Here is a 19,894-nt window from a genome sequence, read left to right as displayed (position 1 = left end):
TCCGGTGCTCCTCCGACCCAGAAGTGGGCAGCCGTGCAACACAACGCGGTAAGAGTGGGCGGCGGCAGCGGGCGGCAGGGGTCGCCGCAGGCTGGATAAACTTATGCAGCCTGCGGGCCTTAGTTTGGGGACCCTTGGTTTAGACCACAACAGTATCCTCTCCCCAGCAAATTACGTAATAAACAGTCAGAAAAGGCAATGCACGATGCCACTACAAAGGGTGTGCTGGTCCCGGGGGGGTGGTTACTGTGGGGCGTGGTCAGGGACCTGGGTCGAGGGACTGTAGACTGTCCTCCAAGGGTGAAGCGGGGTCCAAAGCGAGGAGCCGGGCAAGGAAGGGAACTCTGGAAGAACAGGTCTGGGTGCTGGCCGAAACAGGTCTTCAACGACATTGCTCCCGCAAGCTGGGACTGGGGCTGACTGGCCTTTATCTCCTCTGAGGCCAGGGGCGGTCCCGGCCCCCAGGTGACCTGCCTCTCCTGGCCTTAAGGCGAGCACTCCTCCTGGGAGAAACCAGTTCCCTCCGCCTCTCTGCCCTGAGCCTCTGCAGCTCAGGAGAGGCTGGAGGGTTACTGGACCCAGAGGCAGCCTCACCTTCCCCTGCCAGGGCTGGGAGAGGAGCACCTGCAGGCAATGGGTCCTCAATCACCTCTGGAGCCAGAGTGGATTCACCTGGTGCCTGCTCACAGGTGCAGGCGCTTCAGATACAAGGCCCTGCCCCAGCTCAGCCGGCCCTGGCGGCGGGGACTCCTGTGCAGGCTGGGATTCTTCCGGTTCAGCCTCTGAATCAGATTCCCAGGCTATCACAAAGGGATACGATACTAAGATGCCTGCACCAGTGCTGAGTGCGGTACGTTGCGGGAATGTTTCTGTGTATCGCTGGCAGCGGGAGTTTGCAAAAGTGGTCTCCCTCATGCCGAGATGAAAAAGCATTGCTCAGAGGGAACCTCGAGCACAGCAACAGAGACATGTCAAAAGTATACAAGCAAGCGCTTTAACATCTGTAGATAAGAAAAGTATAGAGTTGTTTCTCCCTTGGCAGATTACAAGCCTGTTTCTGGTGGTGGGGAGCTAAATTCAGACGCCAGATAGGCTCCTTCTAACCCCCAGGTCCAGAAAAACGTCCCAATTGCATTCGAAGAACAAATGCAGATGTGTGACCAGTTCACCACACATACTTTCTATCACATGTTTTATAAGAATTTTAAGGTCTCAAATATGGAAGAAATATTCATAAACGCACACATATCTAAATATATGAACCATGTGTCTGAAATAGTATGGGAGAGCAATCCTGAAGCCGTTTTGACTCTCCCAGTGACCTCAAATATTCCTCTGCAGTAAGGGAGGCAAATGGGGAAAGCCTTCGCATTGACTTTTTGCTTGCGACTCCTGTCTTAAGGGTGTATTTGTGTATGAATAGGGTGAGCCCATGACCTGGATTCAGATCATCACAAAAGAATGGCCAGGCTGCACAGGTAAAGCAATCAGTGACCATTATCAGGTATCCAGGCAGACAGGATTTCTGCTGTAGACCGCCTCCTTCTGTTATGTATATATGATGTTTTGGGGTTGTGGTCTTGGGCTACAAGTTGGGCAATTTCAAGAGTCTATATAAGGGCTTGCGCACCATTTTTCTGGGTTCTCTCCTCCCTCCAGTGTGTGGTGAGTGGGGACCCTGTTACAACAGTTCCTTGAATAAAGCTCAGGCTTACTAGCTGCTTTTCTTCTCAATATACTCTGGTTGGCCTCTGTTATTTTCTCTTACCGATAGGGAACCCGCTTAAGGACTCTGTTCGGGCTCCGGAATACCCCATAAGGGAAAGGGAGCAGTTTTGCTTATAACATCCGTTTGCCCACACATCACATTATTGCGATGATTGTATTGGGAAGGAAGATACAGATGACCAAGCAGAGAGACAGGATACAGTGGTACCTCGGGTTACATACGCTTCAGGTTACATAAGCTTCAGGTTACAGACTCTGCTAACCCAGAAATAATACCTCGGGTTAAGAACTTTGCTTCAGGATGAGAACAGAAATCGCGCGGCAGCGGTGCAGCGGCAGCAGGAGGCCCCATTAGCTAAAGTGGTACCTCAGGTTGAGAACAATTTCAGGTTAAAAAGGGACCTCCAGAACGAATTAAGTTCTTAACCTGAGGTACCACTGTATTTTGCCCATTTCAAAATCAACGAAGTGGGGAACCTGAAATGCGGCCCTTGCTACCTCCTTACTTGGCCCTCATAACTCTTCTCAGGCTCTGAATTTCACCTCTCACTGACCCTGCTATGGCCCCTCTTTTTGTGATTTAGCCTAGCTGGAATGTGTCCTCAAACTCTGAATATACCTCTTTGCTTGTATGGATGGATGATAGAGAGCTGTATGTTTGTTTGTGTGTGTAGTTTGAATTGTAGCCATTATTTCCTAGTTAAAAATATGAGGAATATCTCTTTGAATAAAATTACAAGTAATTCACAATGGCAAATCATACTTTGCCGATTCATAGCTCTGCCAAATCTCTGTATGAAACCAACCTTCCCATGCAGTTCTTCAGCCGCAGGCGGGGTCTCTGGTGAACTTATGGAAACAGCTGCCCTTGTTTTAAGGAATAATTTGCCATCCCCTGCAATGGAAAGCAGAAGTATCCCAATGATTACGCTTGGTGAATTCATAAAAACACAGGCAACCACAGAGTTCAGGGACAAAGCGACTTTTCCCTGGCTTCGTGAATGAACCAGATTTACAAATTTGTTTTAGTAGTAAGGTTAAATCTTACTGGGAAATGATATATAATGAAATGAAAAGGATGTTTAAGATAACATTTTTGAAAACAAACAAACACAGAAGCTTTTCTTTTGGGATTTTTAGGGACAGAACTATCTAAAATGTATAGAAACTTATTCATGTATGCTACTACAGCGGCAAGAATGTTACTTGCCCCTAAATGGAAAGAAGCAGAAGTCCCGGCAAAGGAAGAATGGATACAAAAACTTATAGAATATGCAGAAATGGTGAAACTTACCGGAAGAATAAGAAATCAAGATAACAAACTTTTTTAAATAAAAGAATGGAAATGGTTTATTGAATATTTACAGATAAATTGTAAACAGATAAAAACAGTGGCAGGATCATTGTAATAACCTGCAGTTTTATAGGAGTATATATTTAAAGAAGATGAATAAATGAGTAAATTAAGTAAATTGGATATGCTAAAGATATTAAAAACAAATTTAAGGAACTGCAGAAAGAGGGGGAAGGAAGTCAAGTATTGAAATGTCATAATGATTGTAAAATTAGTGAAATGTATAAACTTGAATGTATAAATGTATAAACTTGATGCCTAGACAGCATCTTAAAAAGTAGAGACATCACCTTACCAACAAAGGTCCGTATAGTAAAAGCTATGGTTTTCCCAGTAGTGATGTATGGAAGTGAAAGCTGGACCATAAAGAAGGCTGATTGCCAAAGAATTGATGCTTTTGAATTATGGTGCTGGAGGAGACTCTTGAGAGTCCCATGGACTGCAAGAAGATCAAACCTCTCCATTCTGAAGGAAATCAGCCCTGAGTGCTCACTGGAAGGACAGATCCTGAAGCTGAGGCTCCAGTACTTTGGCCACCTCATGAGAAGAGAAGACTCCCTGGAAAAGACCCTGATGTTGGGAGGGCACAAGGAGAAGGGGACTACAGAGGACGAGATGGTTGGAGAGTGTTCTCGAAGCTACAAACATGAGTCTGACCAAACTGCGGGAGGCAGTGGAAGACAGGAGTGCCTGGCGTGCTCTGGTCCATGGGGTCACGAAGAGTCGGACACGACTAAACGACTAAACAACATAAACTTGAAAAGAATGGTCCCTGCAAAGTGGTTTCATAGGGATGGGGAAAGGCCTTTCATTCGTAGCATTCTATTTGCTGACTGCGAGGAAGAGCCCTGATGGGTGAAAACATAGGCCCAACTAGTCCAGAGCTTGAGAATTTCATTTTGAAAAGGAGTTAATCTCTCGCTCATCTATCAACAACTACCAGTCACGATGGCTATGTTCTCTACCTGAAATGTCGGAGGCTATATGCCTCACAGAGGCACCGACTTGCATCCAAGATGGAGGGGGCCCGGCGCGCGCCGTGTGTGTGTGACATCATGCGCATGATGCGAGCACAACAGTGCATCATTGGGAGAACACCATGCGTGGAGCCCAACCCAGAACGACCTTAAGGGCTGGGGGCTCCTCTCTCGCATTCAGGAGGAGCCGGCCGTTGAAGCCATGCCTGGCTCCATGCTCAGCCTCCTGTATCCCCTCAACTTTGAGGGGGTCTGGCCCCCTCCCAACAGATGGGGGGGTTGATGACACCTCAGAGCCATAGCTGTCAACCGTCCCATATTTGGTGGGAAACTCCCTTATCCCAGTGCCGTGTCCCGTTGCTGTCCCTTATTGATGATGTCCCTTAAATTTCATGCTCTCCCGGCTTGGGGTCCTCCGCCACGAGAGAGAGCATGCCTCAGGGGCGCGTCGTGAGGAGATGGGCAGCAGTGGGCGGGTGACAGCCCCTCTCTTGTGAGACTCCTGCCGCGCTGCCAGGGGAAGCCGGAGGCAGCAGTGGTGGCGGCGGCTGAGGAGGCGGCCTGAGGGAGGAGGAAGAGGAGGGGATGGGGAAGTGCAGAAGGGTGGCGCTTCAGCAGCCGCGGCGGTGCCGCAACTGCCTCATGCCGGGCTCGCGGTGCGGCATGGGCAAGAGTCTCTCTCCCTCCCTCCCTCTCTCTCGGGCGGGGAAGGGCCAATGGAACTCCTCGTGCCAGGACGATGGCAGCCCCGGTGTGCTGCTTCGCATACCCTCCAACCAGTGCAGCATCTTAATGTAGTGATTTCCCCCTCCCCATCCCTTTCATAACTCTATTTTTATAAATCATTTGTCTATCCATAGTTCACATTTTTACTACAAGTTTTCTGTCAATCCTACCAATGTATGTAGCTCTTTACAATAGTTTTCAACTAGATTATAAACTTTCCCCATTCTTTATTAAATAGGACCTCTTCCTGGTTTCGAATTCTGCCTGTAAGCTTTGCCATCTCGGCGTCGTTCATCAGTTTTGTCTGCCACTCTTCTTTGGCGGGAGTTGTAGACCCTTAGGATCATCTAGTCCAACCCCCTGCAAAACAGTTAGTGGCAGCCAAAGCAGCATGGCTCTGTGAGTGGCGGATTTCTGTATAAGCTAAGCCAAAATCCCTTATTTTGGCTGCTGATCCCTTATTTTCGAGGCTGCTGGTCCCTTATTTTCAAATCTGTAAGTTGACAGCTATGCAGAAGCTCTTTCGCAATTAAATAAGAAAATAATGTTAATTATAGTTTTTAAATACCCCAAAACAATCCAGATAACCCAAGCAACTGAGCCACGCAAAGTGCTGCAAGGGGAAGAAAAATTTCCTCAGATGCACTAATCAGTGTGGCCTAAGGACAAATGTCTTTTTAACACCCTATAGAAAGAGCAATCAGGGCCCATAATATGTGGGCCTCCCCACAAACCAGTTAAGCTACATCCGTATCAGTCAAGGTCCTGTTAATGCCCCTGGCCTTCTTGACACAATGCTAAAACGAAATTGCAAGCACTTTTGTTGCCCTAAGGGCTTAGCGGTGTGGCACCTATTTGCACATAGGTCAGAAGGTCCAACACTTCAGTTCTCGGCATCTCCCATTAAAGGGATCCCTGATAACAGGAAGGCCAAGAGACCTTGACTCGCCATCTGTCTTCAGAGCAGGCTATATTGCAAGGGGTCCCTTTTGCCTATGGTGGTTGTAGTAGCAGAAGGCTAGACTGCATCCTATGCTCATTTGCTGCTGCACAGCAAAGCATTCCATTTCCCAAAATGATTTATAAATTAATAAATTAATGATAATTTATTATTTATACCCCGCCCATCTGGCTGGGCTTCCCCAACCACTCTGGGCGGCTTCCAACAAAATATAAAAATACCGTAATACATCAAACATTAAAAGCTTCCCTAAACAGGGCTGCCTTCAGACGTCTTCTAAAAGTCTGGTAGTTGTTCTTCTCTTTGACATCTGGTGGGAGGGAGTTCCACAGGGAGGGCGCCACCACCAAGGAGGCCCTCTGTCTGGTTCCCTGTAACTTGGCTTCTCTCAGTGAGGGAACCGCCAGAAGGCCCTCGGCGCTGGACCTCAGTGTCTGGGTAGAACGATGGGGGTGGAGACGCACCTTCAGATATACTGGACCGAGGCCATTTAGGGCTTTAAAGGTCAGCACCAACACTTTGAATTGTGCTCGGAAACGTACTGGGTGCCAGTGTAGGTCTTTCAAGGTGTTATGTGGTCTCGGCGGCCGCTCTCAGTCACCAGTCTAGCTGCCACATTCTGGATTAGTTGTAGTTGTAGTTTCTGGGTCACCTTCAAAGGTAGCCCCACGTAGAGGGAATTGCAGTAGTCCAAGTGGGAGATAACCAGAGCATGCACCAATCTGGTGAGGCAGTCTGCGGGCAAGTAGGGTCTCAGCCTGCATACCAGATGGAGCTGGTAAACAGCTGCCCTGGACATAGAAATGACCTGTGCCTCCATGGACAGCCGCGAGTCCAAAATGACTCCCAGGCTGCGCACCTGATCCTTCAGGGGCACAGTTACCCCATTCAGGACCAGGGAATCCTCCAAACCCACCCGCCTCCTGTCCCCCCAAAACAGTACTTCTGTCTTGTCAGGATTCAACCTCAACCTGTTAGCCGCCATCCATCCTCCAACCAGCTGTGACTTCCCCCAATACAGAATGGGGAATAGCCTATGGTTACCAGATTTTTTTTCAGTGAATCCGGGGACACTTTTTGAAGCTGAGTAGCAACAGGGAGTCAGTAGTGGGGATGGTGAGGCAAAAGACCCTGGGCCCAAGCACACATGCATATTGTATAAAGGTGTAAAGCCCTTCTTTCGCACCTTGTGAAACATAAATGCAGTTTTTTTAAAAACTGGGCAACGGTGCGCCGCCTGCTTCCAAGCCTCTCCCAATCTCCTTCCCCCTTCCCCTTTGTTTTGACAGATTGGGGGAAGCTTGGGAGTCACAGGTGGGCGGCCATTGCCCAGGAGGGGCACAAGGTGCACAGTTTCTCTGCCAGGCAAGATGCAAAGCCCTTCTTTCGCACCTTGTGAAACATAAATGCGTGGAGTTTTTTAAAAACTGGGCAACAGCTCGCAACTCCTAAGCCTACCCCGATCAGTCAAAACAAAGGGGGAAGAGGGCAGGAGATTGGTACCGCTGGACGTCCCCGGTTCCTTTGGCAGTGGCGGAAGCAGCGGCAGTCAGCAGCCCGGAGTCAGCCTGGTAGTGCAGTTGGCTCTGGCTGGCTTCAGGAGCTGCTCGCTGCCATGGCGCCCACCATTTTTCCTTGCCGGAAGTTCCGGCAAGGAAAAATGGCGGGCGCCATGGCAGCGGGCAGCGAGCAACTCCTGGAACCAGCCAGAGCCATCTGCACTACCAGGCTGGCTCCGGGCTGCTGAGGCTGCTGCTGCCACGTTTCCCGGGACAGATTTGCAAATCCGGGGACATTCCGGGACGGAATTTGTCCAGGGACAGATTTGCAAATCCGGGGACTGTCCCTGGGAACCAGGGACATCTGGTAACCCTAGAACAGCCTCAAGGCTCTCTCTATATAATATAATATTATATATGCACATGGTTGCTAAAAGGCCCGATAGGGTATCTGAAATCTCATTATGACTCATGTGGGATACAAATCCTCTGCAAAGTCCAGCTATTTTCTTCCAAGTTGGTAAACAACTGGAAAAAACCAAAGCGTTTAAATACAGATGGTGTCTCCTTTTATCCCTCACAGGATAATAGTGTTTAGCTTGTTCCTGTTTATCTGAATGGGAATATTTGCAACCCCAGAAGTGCGGATAAAGATAACCATGATTAAAGAGAAAGAAGCAGAGAAAGAAAGATTTTGTGTAAATATGTTATTGCTGGATTTGGGAGAACTAACACCATGCTGCGGAGACTTAATTAAATGTTAATTGTTTGCCAAGAGTTCAAGGGCAAATGCTTTGGAGCATGAAAAATTAGAAGACATGAATACTGAGGCTGGAAGTATATTCTGGTTGAAAAATGGAGACAAGGGGAAAAGCATAAAGAATTTAATTTTTTTACTGTGACCCTGCTGCAGAGTTACTCCTCTAAAGAGATCCTGGTAACAGGAAGCTAAAAGTCTGCATACAATTTTAGGATTGCCAAATGGAAAATAGAGCTGGGTTCCTGCATCTTTAGTTCAGAAGCAGGGATTTCAATAGGAGCAGGGGCTGGGTCTTCTTTTGGATCCAGTCACGCAACTTGAATGCTGTCTGCCATTTTGAATGCCACGGAACTGGCTGGGGCTGCGAAGGAAAAGGCCCACGCTTCCTCATCTGTGTAGCTTGAATTGTGCCCACTGAAAGGGTGGTGGCACAGCTACCTCTGCTATAAGAGGACTTCAACCCACATGTGGAGGGTGCTTTGGGAGTGTGCAACATTGGTGTTAGATGTGTAGGATTTGCCTTGCCGCTGTGCCCCGGCCCTGTGGTGTCTTTGCTTGGCTTCTTCTGTGCAGGGCTGATGGGGCTGTGATGTCAGCACACAATCCCATGGTCGATAAGTGGAGAGGTGATATTCCCATGGTTGCTGTGGAACCATCTGTGCTTGTTAACATGAAATTTCTAGACTGTTTTGCTGTCTGATTTTGCTGCTGCTGCTGCTGCGTATTATACAGGTATTATACTAGCGTTAATGGCTGCCACTGCCAGCAAGGCTAGGAATACTCTGCCCAGTGTGTGTTTTTGTACTAGACCTGAAGAGTGGGGAGTTGACTTATAAGCCAACAACATGCCAGTCAAATTCTGAAGATTGTATTGAAGTGCATTTCAGAAGTGTGGTGACTCATATTGGCTGGCTAAAACACAGTACAAGTACAAGACCAGATTATAAATGAGCTACCATCTCCTTTAGATACTTGCTACAGAGTAGAGAAATACACTGCTTCTATTGCGCAAGTTCCAATAACAACTCTACCTACCTACCTATCTATCATCTATCTATCATCTTTCTATCATCTATCTATCATCTATCTATCATCTATATCTATCTATCTATCTATCTATCTATCTATCTATCTATCTATCATCTATCTATCATCTATCTATCATCTATATCTATCTATCTATCTATCTATCTATCTATCTATCTATCATCTATCTATCTAGCTATCTATCTAGCTATCTATCTAGCTATCTATCATCTATCTATATCTATCATCTATATCTATCTATCTAGCTATCTATCTAGCTATCTATCTATCTATCATCTATCTAATCTATCAATCATCTATCTATCTATCATCTATCTATATCTATCATCTATCTATATCTATCATCTATATCTATCTATCCATCTATCTATCTATCATCTATCTATCATCTATCTATCTATCTATCTATCATCTATCTATATCTATCTATCTCTCTCTCTCTCTCTCTCTCTCTCTCTCTATCATCTATCTATCATCTATCTATCTATCTATCTATCTATCTATCATCATCATCTATATCATCTACCTACCTACACACACACACACACACACACACAAATACACAAAAATATTAACTGCTGTGTCTGAGCATAATAAAAACAGTATTGTCTGAAGAAGAAAAACTGTTCTGGCTAAACAAGTCGTTCAGGATATTATGTGACATTTGGGTTATACGTGCAGAGTTAGATGTGCAATCTGTTCCTTTTGGACAAGAGACTTAACCACAGTAGATTTTTACATCCACCTTACCTTCTTCATCTGGAATGAATCCAGAATGCCTGGGATCGTCAGTAGTTTGGACGGATCCTAAGGGTGATGGATACGGGATTTCTGTATCAGGGGGGAGATGGTGGAGTGAGGTGCCATTCTGATGTTCTTGAGAACAAAGAAGGGGGAGGGGGAAACAAGCACATGTTATTAAAAATTAAATGCTAGAAAACAAATGTGCCTTCTTTTGAATGTCTAGAGCACAACCATAGATTTAGCCAACTTAACTCCAGAAATATACAGTGGTACCTTGGATTACAGACGCTTCAGGTTACAGACTCAGCTAACCCAGAAATAGTACCTCGGGTTAAGAACTTTGCTTCAGGATGAGAACAGAAATTGCACGGTGGCGGTGCGGCAGCAGCGGGAGGCCCCATTAGCATAGCTGTCAACCTTCCCTTTTTTTGCAGGAAATCCCCTTATTCCAGCGCTGTTTCCCGCTGCTTCCCGCTGCTAGATATCCCGTAGACTGTCCCCGGGACAGGTGAGGCTGCTGATCCCTTATTTTTGAGGCTGCTGATCCCTTATTTTAAAATCTGAAAGTTAACAGCTATGCCCATTAGCTAAAGTGGTACCTCAGGTTAAGAACAGTTTCAGGTTAAGAATGGACCTCCGGAACGAATTAAGTTCTTAACCAGAGGTACCACTGTATCTCTATCTTCCAGTGCTGTTTCCTCCACTTTCCCTTAGAGTTTATGTCAAGAGCTATTGGAATTCTGCACATCTGTGGGTTTGAGAAGCCACCAACTGGAATGAAACTCAGCATTTTAAGAATTTCTGCATGGTTTGATGTTTTGTTTTGTTTGCTTTAAAGGCAAGTTTCTAGCTCTTGTGACTGTGGAGAAACTTGCTTCATATGGTAGCTATAAACTGTAGACCGTAAACTGATGTAACCTTCCACCATTTTGTGTGGTATTTTGTCCATCTGGCTTAGTAGAAGAAGAAGACGAAGAGTTTGGATTTGATATCCCGCTTTATCACTACCCGAAGGAGTCTCAAAGCGGCTAACATTCTCCTTTCCCTTCCTCCCCCACAACAAACACTCTGTGAGGTGAGTGAGGCTGAGAGACTTCAGAGAAGTGTAACTAGCCCAAGGTCACCCGGCAGCTGCATGTGGAGGAGCGGGGAATCGAACCCGGTTCACCAGATTACGAGTCCACCGCTCTTAACCACTACACCACACTGGCTCTACACTGTCTACACTGTGTAGACAGTGTACACAGTCGTCTACACTGGGGGAAGCAAACCAGGTGACCTCCAAGTGCTGTCTAACTACAGCGTCCATCAGCCCAGCAAGCCTGGCCAATGACCAGGGATTGTGGGAGCTGTAGTCCACCGGTTACCCAGAGGACAGCGCTTTGGCGATGCTTGGTCTACAGCCTGGACTCTCAGCAGCTTGAGATGGTAGTCTTTTACAGCTGGAAGTGAAGATGCCATCGCTTGAACCTGAGATCTTATTCATGCAAAAAATATTGCCCTCCCCCAGAGTGGGATACATTGGGCGCCACCACAGACCTCTTTGATATTGGCTGTTCTTTTCAGAATGCTCTTCTTTCTTTCTCATTTTCCTTCCATTGAGCAGAAACTCTCCATTATTTATTGGAGGTAGGTGGAAACTACCTTGGGAAGCCTCCGGGATCTCACTATTGATCATCATCCTCTCCTGCTGCTGATTTTTATGTTCTGGCTTTAAAATGAGATCATTCGGCAAAGGAGCCAGATGCTCCTCACAGACATCGACCTCAGGTCTGGGTTCATTACAACTAGTTCCTGAAAGGTAAGAGAGAGAGACAGAGAATAAATGGACTTTATTAACTAACATACAGGTTTTCACAGCATCTTAAAAAGCAGAGACATCACCTTGCCAACAAAGGTCCGTATAGTTAAAGCTATGGTTTTCCCAGTAGTGATGTATGGAAGTGAGAGCTGGACCATAAAGAAGGCTGATCGCCAAAGAATTGATGCTTTTGAATTATGGTGCTGGAGGAGACTCTTGAGAGTCCCATGGACTGCAAGAAGAACAAACCGATCCATTCTGAAGGAAATCAGCCCTGAGTGCCCACTGGAAGGACAGATCCTGAAGCTGAGGCTCCAATACTTTGGCCATCACATGAGAAGAGAAGACTCCCTGGAAAAGACCCTAATGCTGGCAAAGATGGAGGGCACAAAGAGAAGGGGACGACAGAGGACGAGATGGTTGGACAGTGTTCTCGAAGCTACCAGCATGAGTTTGACCAAACTGCGGGAGGTAGTGGAAGACAGGAGTGCCTGGTGTGCTCTGGTCCATGGGGTCATGAAGAGTCGGACACAACTAAACGACTAAACAACAACAACAGGTTTTCACCCATCCTCTCACAGACCCTCAAAGTGTCCCTGTTTTCCAGGGGCCATCCCGAATTTACAGAAGCCATCTCAGTTTCTGATTTGATCCTGGAATGTCCCGCTTTTTCGCAGGACATTCCTATTTCAGTGGAGAAACGTTGGAGGGTATGGAGTTATGCAAGCCCCAGGTCAATGAGATAAGTGACTATACAACCTTTAGAAGACATCTGAAGGCAGCCCTGTATAGGGAAGTTTTTAAAAAAATGTTTAATGTTTTATTATGTTTTTATATATGATGGGAGCTGCCCAGAATGGCTGGGGCAACCCAGTCAAATGGGTGGGGTATAAATAATAAAATTGTTGTTGTTGTCGTTATTGAATAAGAAATGTTGGAGAGTAGGCGCTATTATTGCAACATCCCAGTTGCTTTTATGCACTGTGAGCCTGGGCTCAAAACTTAAAATGCAAAAGCTAAAAGTGACACCCCACCCCCCACAAAGGATATTTACCTATTGCCTTATCTACCTGGCACCAGAGCAAAGCACTTTTATATTATAATGCAAATAGGGGAAAGAAACAATTTAAAAAGGTAAAGGGACCCCTGACCATTAGGTCCAGTCGTGGCCGACTCTGGGGTTGCGGTGCTCATCTCGCTTTATTGGCCGAGGGAGCCGGCGTACAGCTTCCGGGTCATGTGGCCAGCATGACTAAGCTGCTTCTGGCAAACCAGAGCAGCGCACGGAAACGCGTTTACCTTCCTGCCGGAGCGGTACCTATTTATCTACTGGCACTTTGACGTGCTTTCGAACTGCTAGGTGGGCAGGAGCAGGGACCGAACAATGGGAGCTCACCCCTTCGTCGGGATTCGAACCGCCGACCTTCTGATTGGCAAGTCCAAGGCTCTGTGGTTTAACCCACAGCGCCACCTGCGTCCTACACATCGCTGTGGTTTTGCTCTTAGCTGCCGTTTTTTTCTAGTATTATTGGGGCAGTACCTAAGCTAGCCTGCAAGGTGGTCCAAAACAGGGATATTGAACACATACTCCCATCTGCCCCAGGCAAGCATAGCCCATAGTTGGGGACTATAGCTTGTAATCCAACACTAAAAAAAAGGTAAAGGTTAAGTCCAGTCAAAGGCAACTATGGGGTTGTGGCGTTCCTTTTTGCTTTCAGGCTAAGGGAACTGGTGTTTTTCTACATACAGATTTTATTTTATTGCTTTATTGAACTTAAAAACAACAACACATAACACAAAATCAAAATTGTCGATAACTAATAATAATAATAATAATAATAATAATAATTTATACCCCACCCATCTGACTGGGTTTCCCCAGCCACTTTGGGCGGCTTCCAACCGAACAGTAAGAGCTGTTCGACAGTGGAATTTGCTGCCAAGGAGTGTGGTGGAGTCTCCTTCTTTGGAGATCTTTAAGCAGAGGCTTGACAACCATATGTCAGGAGTGCTCTGATGGTGTTTCCTGCTTGGCAGGGGGTTGGACTTGATGGCCCTTGTGGTCTCTTCCAACTCTATGATTCTATGATTCTATGAATATTAAAAACAATACAGCATCAAACATGAAAAACATCCCTAAGCAGGGCCACCTTCAGTTGTCTTTTAAAAATAAAATAGTTGCTTATTTCCTTGACATCTGATGGGAGGGCGTTTCACACGGCAGGCGCCACTACCGAGAAGGCCCTCTGCCTGTTTCCCTGTAACCTCACTTCTTGCAGTGAGGGAACCGCCAGAAGGCCCTCGGTGCTGGACCTCGAAGAGTTATCGATATTTATTACACATTATCACAGTCTTCTTCGAGTTCTGTTGACTTCCTGCCCACTCCATCTAGCTTTAAATGTATATTTATCTAGCGCACTATTTATATTTATTTCCAATAATCGCAGACAGCTTTCTGGGTCATGTGGCCAGCATGACTAAACCACTTCTGGCGCAATGGAACACAGTGACGGAAGCCAGAGCGCACAGAAACATCATTTACTTTCCCACTGCAATGGTACCTATTTATCTACTTGCACTGGTGTGCTTTCGAACTGCTAGATTGGCAGGAGCTGGGACTGAGTAACGGGAGCTCACCCCATCGCAGGGATTCAAACCGCCGACCTTCCGATCAGCAAGCCCAAGAGGCTCAGTGGTTTAGACTACAGCGCCACCCGCAACACTATCTGGAGGGCAATGACTTGGCCTACAAGATGTACTCTGTAGCAGGGATGGGCAGAAGGTAGACCGGCTTCTTCTGGTAGAGATGTGGCTGATTTGCAATAGACAGGCAAGGGTTTTGATAAGTAGGTTGTGGGTTCAAGCCCCATGTTGGGCAAAAGATTCCTGAACTTCAGGGCATTGGACTAGTAGATCGCCCTCGTGGTCCCTTTCAGCTCTACAAGTCTATGATCCGGTTGAGGCCTACTGTTGTTTTACCTCAAGTAAAGCACTATGTGCGCTTTGATTCTGGCATGGGGATAACTTTTTGAAGTTAGCACAGAGACTGCCTTTGATGCAGGTACAGAATTTGAACGTAGCTGGGAACAAGCGCTGGCGTGTTGTAAACAAAAAATTGCCCTTTTCCCTTATGGGGTATCCAAGAGCCCATATAGAGTCCTTACATAGGTTCCCTATTGGTAGGAGAAAATAACAGAGGCCAACCAGAGAATATTGAGAAGCAAAGCAGCTAGTAAGCTTGATCTTTATTGAGCTGTTGCAACAGGGTGCTCCCCTCACCCGCAGGAGAGAGGAGGAACCCAGAAAAATGGTGTGCAAGGCCTTATAAAGACTTTTGAAATTGCGACCCTGTAGATCAAGACCACCCCCAGAAACATCATGCATACATCACAGAAGGGGTGTAACCTAAGACCAACCCTCAGATACATCATGCATACATCACAAAAAAAGCGGTCCAAAATAGAAATTTTAATATTGTTTTTCTCCTGTTTTTGTTTATCTCCTGTCTGGCAGGTTACTTGATTGGATTTCCTGGGTAGCCTGGCCAGTCTTTTGTAATGATAAATACCGTACTTAGTTCCTGGGCCATGTCACAGGCTCACACCTTATTCAAACAGAGACATACCCTTAAGACAGGATTTGTGAAGGAAAAGACAATGGGGAGGCTTTTCCAGTTTGACCTTGCAGAGAAAACATTTGCTCTGTTTAGGAATCAAAATGGTTCCAGGTTGGCCTTCCTGTGCTGATCTATGTATGTGCGGTTATGAACATTACCATATATCTAAGACCATAAAATTCCTATTACAGCAGAAACAGTTATTCTGAGGCAATAACATGAGCGATGCTATAACTGGTACAGTGGTGTCCCGCAAGACGAATGCCTCGCAAGACGAAAAACCCGCTAGACGAAAGGGTTTTCCGTTTTGGAGGCGCTTCGCAAAACGAATTTCCCTATGGGCTTGCTTCGCAAACCGAAAATGTCTTGTGAGTTTTTCCGACTTTTTCCCCCTCCCCCCCTTTTTCTAAGCCGCTTATCTGCTTATCCGCTAAGCTGATAAGCCGCTAAAAGCCGCTAAAAGCCGCTAAGCCGCTAATAGCGCTAATCCGCTAAGCCGTCAATGGGCTTGCTTTGCAAGACGAAGAAACCGCTAGACGAAGAGAATCGCGGAACGGATTCTTTTCGTCTTGCGAGGCACCACTGTATAGCCCAGAATGGGGGGACGTTCCCCTTTACTGAATGTGCATCTGCCATTTATCTAGGGTGGGAGTGGTTTTACCTTTCAGGTTTTTTGCCTCGGGCTCCCTTTCCAGCTGAACAAGCAGTGGGAAGGCCACAGGTTCTTTGGGAAGCTTTCCAGATTTAAGTTTTTCCCTATAAGCTCTGGGCAAGTCTTCGGATATCTGAGGTAACCTGCAAATCTCTGGCACCTGGAGAAAAACAAAACACTTCAAAATGTTTTAATGTTAGGGGTTTTTTTTTTGGGGGGGGTGTTTGACAGCACTCATTTTGACGCCACCCATATCCAATCACCCCAAATGGCATTTCTGAAAATTGTTACCCAACAATTAGGGAAGGGCTCCACAGGTGGGCAGAGTTTCTGGTTTTGGAACTATTACGTTTTCCTGCATGCATTCAATTGTAAGCATTCTGAAGAATCGGGAGAATCCATGTTTGTACTTGTAGTTTAAACACAACACTAGGAACCTAGCATATAGTTAATCATGCTTAATCCCCTTTGATTTCAGTGGGGAAATACCACCTTGTCCTATGTGTGATTACTCAAAAGTGAGCCCCATAGAGATTAATATGACTTACCTATAGGTAAATGAGTACAGAATTGCAGCCTAAGCCATACTTACCTTTGCTGTGCTGCACCCAAGGGTGTTGCCCTCTATTTCACTATTATTCATGTGTATTGTTTTGGGATTATTAGCTGACAGTTCATCAGAAGCAGAAGGCTGCCAGGAATGGCATCACCGTTCGCCATTTTGCAAAACAACTTTTTTGGGGGGTAACCGCAACAATGTCAAACCAAAAAAATGCCACTTAAATCTTGCTGCGATAGTGTGAAATATACTCGGAATCGAGAGTGGATTTCATGCTCTTTATTCAGCACATAGTGGTGAGGAGGAATGGAAGTTCCCCCAGAATGTCTGCTTTATATACATTATTTACACAATGGGCTGCACATGATTGGCTAATTCTGGAATTCTCCTGTAGGCCAATCAGGTTGCGGATTCACTTCCATCTGGAGCCGGATTGGGTGGCTCCTGCAGACCAATCATACTGCTGCATTGTTCTAGGACCAATCAGACTGCTGCATTCTGAATCCTATTGTTCTAGGACCAATCAGACTGCTGCATTTTGGATCCTATTCAACTCAGTACATAACATAGGGCATCATGTAAGACCATGAAAAAGGGATTCCTGGGCAGGCTATGTCCTTCCCAGATTATTTTCATTTATTACATTAATGATCCCATCTTTCTTCTACCGTGGGACACAAAGCAAATCACATGGGATTTCAGAGTGGTCTTCAATCCAGGCCTGGACCGGACCTGGACCTGCTAAACTTTTGGGGGTAAAACAAAAACGGACCTTCTTCCTATGTTCTTCCATGACTTCACTTTGCTCTGGCCTTGTTCCTGGTTGAATAGGAGAGAACAAGTCCGTAGTCACAGGGTTTCCTTTCTCTCTCTCATGTTTGCCCTTCAGATACTTTCGGTTAACTGTGGAAACCAAGAGGAGATGAGAGATCAAAGGCAATCATCCTGATCAGAGATGGGGAGAAATTTGGTTTCATTCACATTCTAATGCAAATCGACTTAATCACTTGTTTTTCTGAAACAAGATACAGACCAAGATGCGAAATTCAGCAGGTGGAAACATATGGAATTTTCTACCTTTGTCCTGCATTTAATCCTGCGTTTTGAGACTGTTGCCAATCAACAAATTATTTGCCTCTGCTTTCAAAAGGCAGAAACAAATGCTGTCGTTAGCAATCCTCAGAATATTTTGAATGGCTCAGGCTCACAGCAGCCTTAACTTTCTTACTGCTGTACGTGATCTTCTTTCCAGGGAAGAAACCTCCATAGAAAGTCACGTGGGATTTCTCACACCAAAGCTCGGAAGTATCAATGCTGGTTTTCCCCGTTGCTTGATGCTCTCTGGCTTGGTTTGCCACTTCTTCACTGTGGTCTTGAACCTCCCCATCTCGGTGAACTTCCACCTAGGAAATGACACAAATGTTCCCATAAAGCAACATTTATGGGAACATAGAGGGTGGCGCTGTGGGTTAAACAACAGAGCCTAGGACTTGCCGATCAGAAGATCGGCGGTTCGAATCCCCGCGACGGGGTGATCTCCCATTGCTCGGTCCCTGCTCCTGCCAACCTAGCAGTTCGAAAGCACGTCAAAGTGCAAGTAGATAAATAGGTACCACTCCGGCGGGAAGGTAAACGGTGTTTCCGTGCGCTGCTCTGGTTCGCCATGCTGGCCACATGACCCGGAAGCTGTACGCCGGCTCCCTCGGCCAATAAAGCGAGATGAGCACTGCAACCCCAGAGTCGCCCACGACTGGACCTAATGGTCAGGTGTCCCTTTACCTTTACCTAGAGAGCTGCCTTATACCAAGTCAAACTACTAGCTCAGCATTGTCAACAACAATGTCTGGCAATGGCTCTCTGGTCCACTTCATGCTTCAGATTTTGGACGCCATTAACAAGAAGCAAACAGTAATTTAATTAAGCATATATTTACGTAGTGTGGGTGTGGGAGTCCACTTACCTTGGGCCACTAATAATAATAATAGTGTTTATTATTTGTACCCCGCCCATCAGACTGGGTTGCCCCAGCCACTCTGTGTGGCTTCCAACAAATATAAAACCGTAATAAAACATTAAATATTTTTAATGCAGGTCTCATAGTCTCTGGGATTAAACCAGAAGCTTTCTTTTTAAAAAACAAGCAAATTGCTCTACTCGCCAACACTTCAGTTTTAAGCCAGCAGAGGGAGGCAGGTGGTGCAAAATTCAAAGATTAAAGGGATGGAACTGAACTCTGGAGTTGATTTATAAAGGATCTCAGCTTAGAGCTTTTCCACACTTAATTTTTACCCTGCTCTTTCCAGGCACAGCCCGCGATTTAAAGCTGTGTGTCCAAGCGCCCTTTGTTTTGCACCAGAGCTTTCCCTGCGAAACCCTCTCTTTTAAAATATATTTTTAGAAAAGCGCACCCCACCCCCGAGACCATTCCATTGTAACTATCCAACCTCCCCAAATTTCAACACCTCTTGCGATGGTTTGACCCCTTTCCGTTTGAACAGTACAAATTCTACAAATCCCTTCCATATCTCCCCCAAATCATTTCTCCTGCATATTCCCCGTCTTACCTCAATAGCACATGTTCATTTATCATTAATAGCTATCTCCCACACCTCTTTATACCGTTCTTCCATTTTATAGTCACCTTGCCCCTTCCAAAACCCACTCTTTGAAGCTGAACTGTAGCAGACGGCAATTTGTGGAAAACCCACAACGATGTTTGCTCCGATTGAGCACCAAAGATCAGGTTTTCAAAGGGGAAGCTCTGGGGCAGAAAAACAACAATGTTCGGACATGGAGCGTTGCAGATCTCTGCCTGGAAAGATCGGGCAAAAGGTGGATAAGCCCTTAGTTAGGCCAAGGGAAGATAAACAAAGGCTGCCTAAGTCGGGACAGTGTTACGGCATCACTCTACAATACTCACAAGGCTTTCCTACATGTATGTTGCAGGCATACGCACACAGGGCATAGCTGTCAACTTTTCCCTTTTCTTGCGAGGAATCCTATTCCGAATAAGAAAATTTCCCTTAAAGAAAGGGAAATGTTGACAGCTATGACACAGGGCTCCATGTGTGTTTCCATCCCTATGTGAAGTCAGGGCTCATGAGAGAACAAAGTGGTATCATGTGGAAGAGAGTTGTTAGTTTCTGTTTTATCAGGTTTATCAGGACAACAAAGCATGTTTGGCTTTGCTGACTTCTGAAGGTTGTACGCAAAGCATGAAGCACTTGCAACTGAAGCTGCAACATGCTAGGGAATGTGTTCAGAAAGGACTCGTAATGGTGTCCTACATGCCAGGTAATGAAATTCCTGCTGATTTATTGTCTGAGGTTTTTCCAAGGGATCAACACTGTACCTATGTACAGAAATTGGGTTTGTACTGAGATTGTACTGACACGTTGCCCAGTGGTGTTCACAGAAAGGGGGAGGATGGTAGTTTCTGTTTTGCCACTGAGCAGCTGCTTGGAGTCGCA

The 19,894-nt window shown here is 46.0% G+C and overlaps 1 protein-coding gene and 1 long non-coding RNA gene across 2 annotated transcripts in view; both read right to left on the bottom strand.

Moving 5' to 3' along the window:
* The window catches only part of LOC307220863, a 176,447-nt gene that overhangs the window by 52,583 nt on the left and 103,970 nt on the right, over window positions 1-19,894 (bottom strand). The gene's annotated exons all lie outside the window — the stretch shown is intronic.
* Window positions 1-19,894, bottom strand: part of KIAA2012 — a 176,296-nt gene that overhangs the window by 130,437 nt on the left and 25,965 nt on the right. The window contains exons 6-12 of the mRNA XM_079990599.1: window positions 19,087-19,236; window positions 17,653-17,827; window positions 17,197-17,327; window positions 15,875-16,025; window positions 11,336-11,590; window positions 9,803-9,928; window positions 2,535-2,623 (exon numbers count right to left, since the gene is read on the bottom strand). Coding sequence (XP_079846725.1) covers window positions 2,535-2,623; window positions 9,803-9,928; window positions 11,336-11,590; window positions 15,875-16,025; window positions 17,197-17,327; window positions 17,653-17,827; window positions 19,087-19,236 — 1,077 coding nt within the window. The remainder of the gene's footprint in view (window positions 1-2,534; window positions 2,624-9,802; window positions 9,929-11,335; window positions 11,591-15,874; window positions 16,026-17,196; window positions 17,328-17,652; window positions 17,828-19,086; window positions 19,237-19,894) is intronic.

The sequence above is a fragment of the Podarcis cretensis genome, assembly GCF_951804945.1.
Source record: "Podarcis cretensis genome assembly, chromosome: 1".
In the NCBI taxonomy this organism is placed as follows: Eukaryota; Metazoa; Chordata; class Lepidosauria; order Squamata; family Lacertidae; genus Podarcis; species Podarcis cretensis.
Note: the sequence above shows the minus strand (reverse complement) of the source record. Positions and strands in the feature narration are given on the sequence as shown.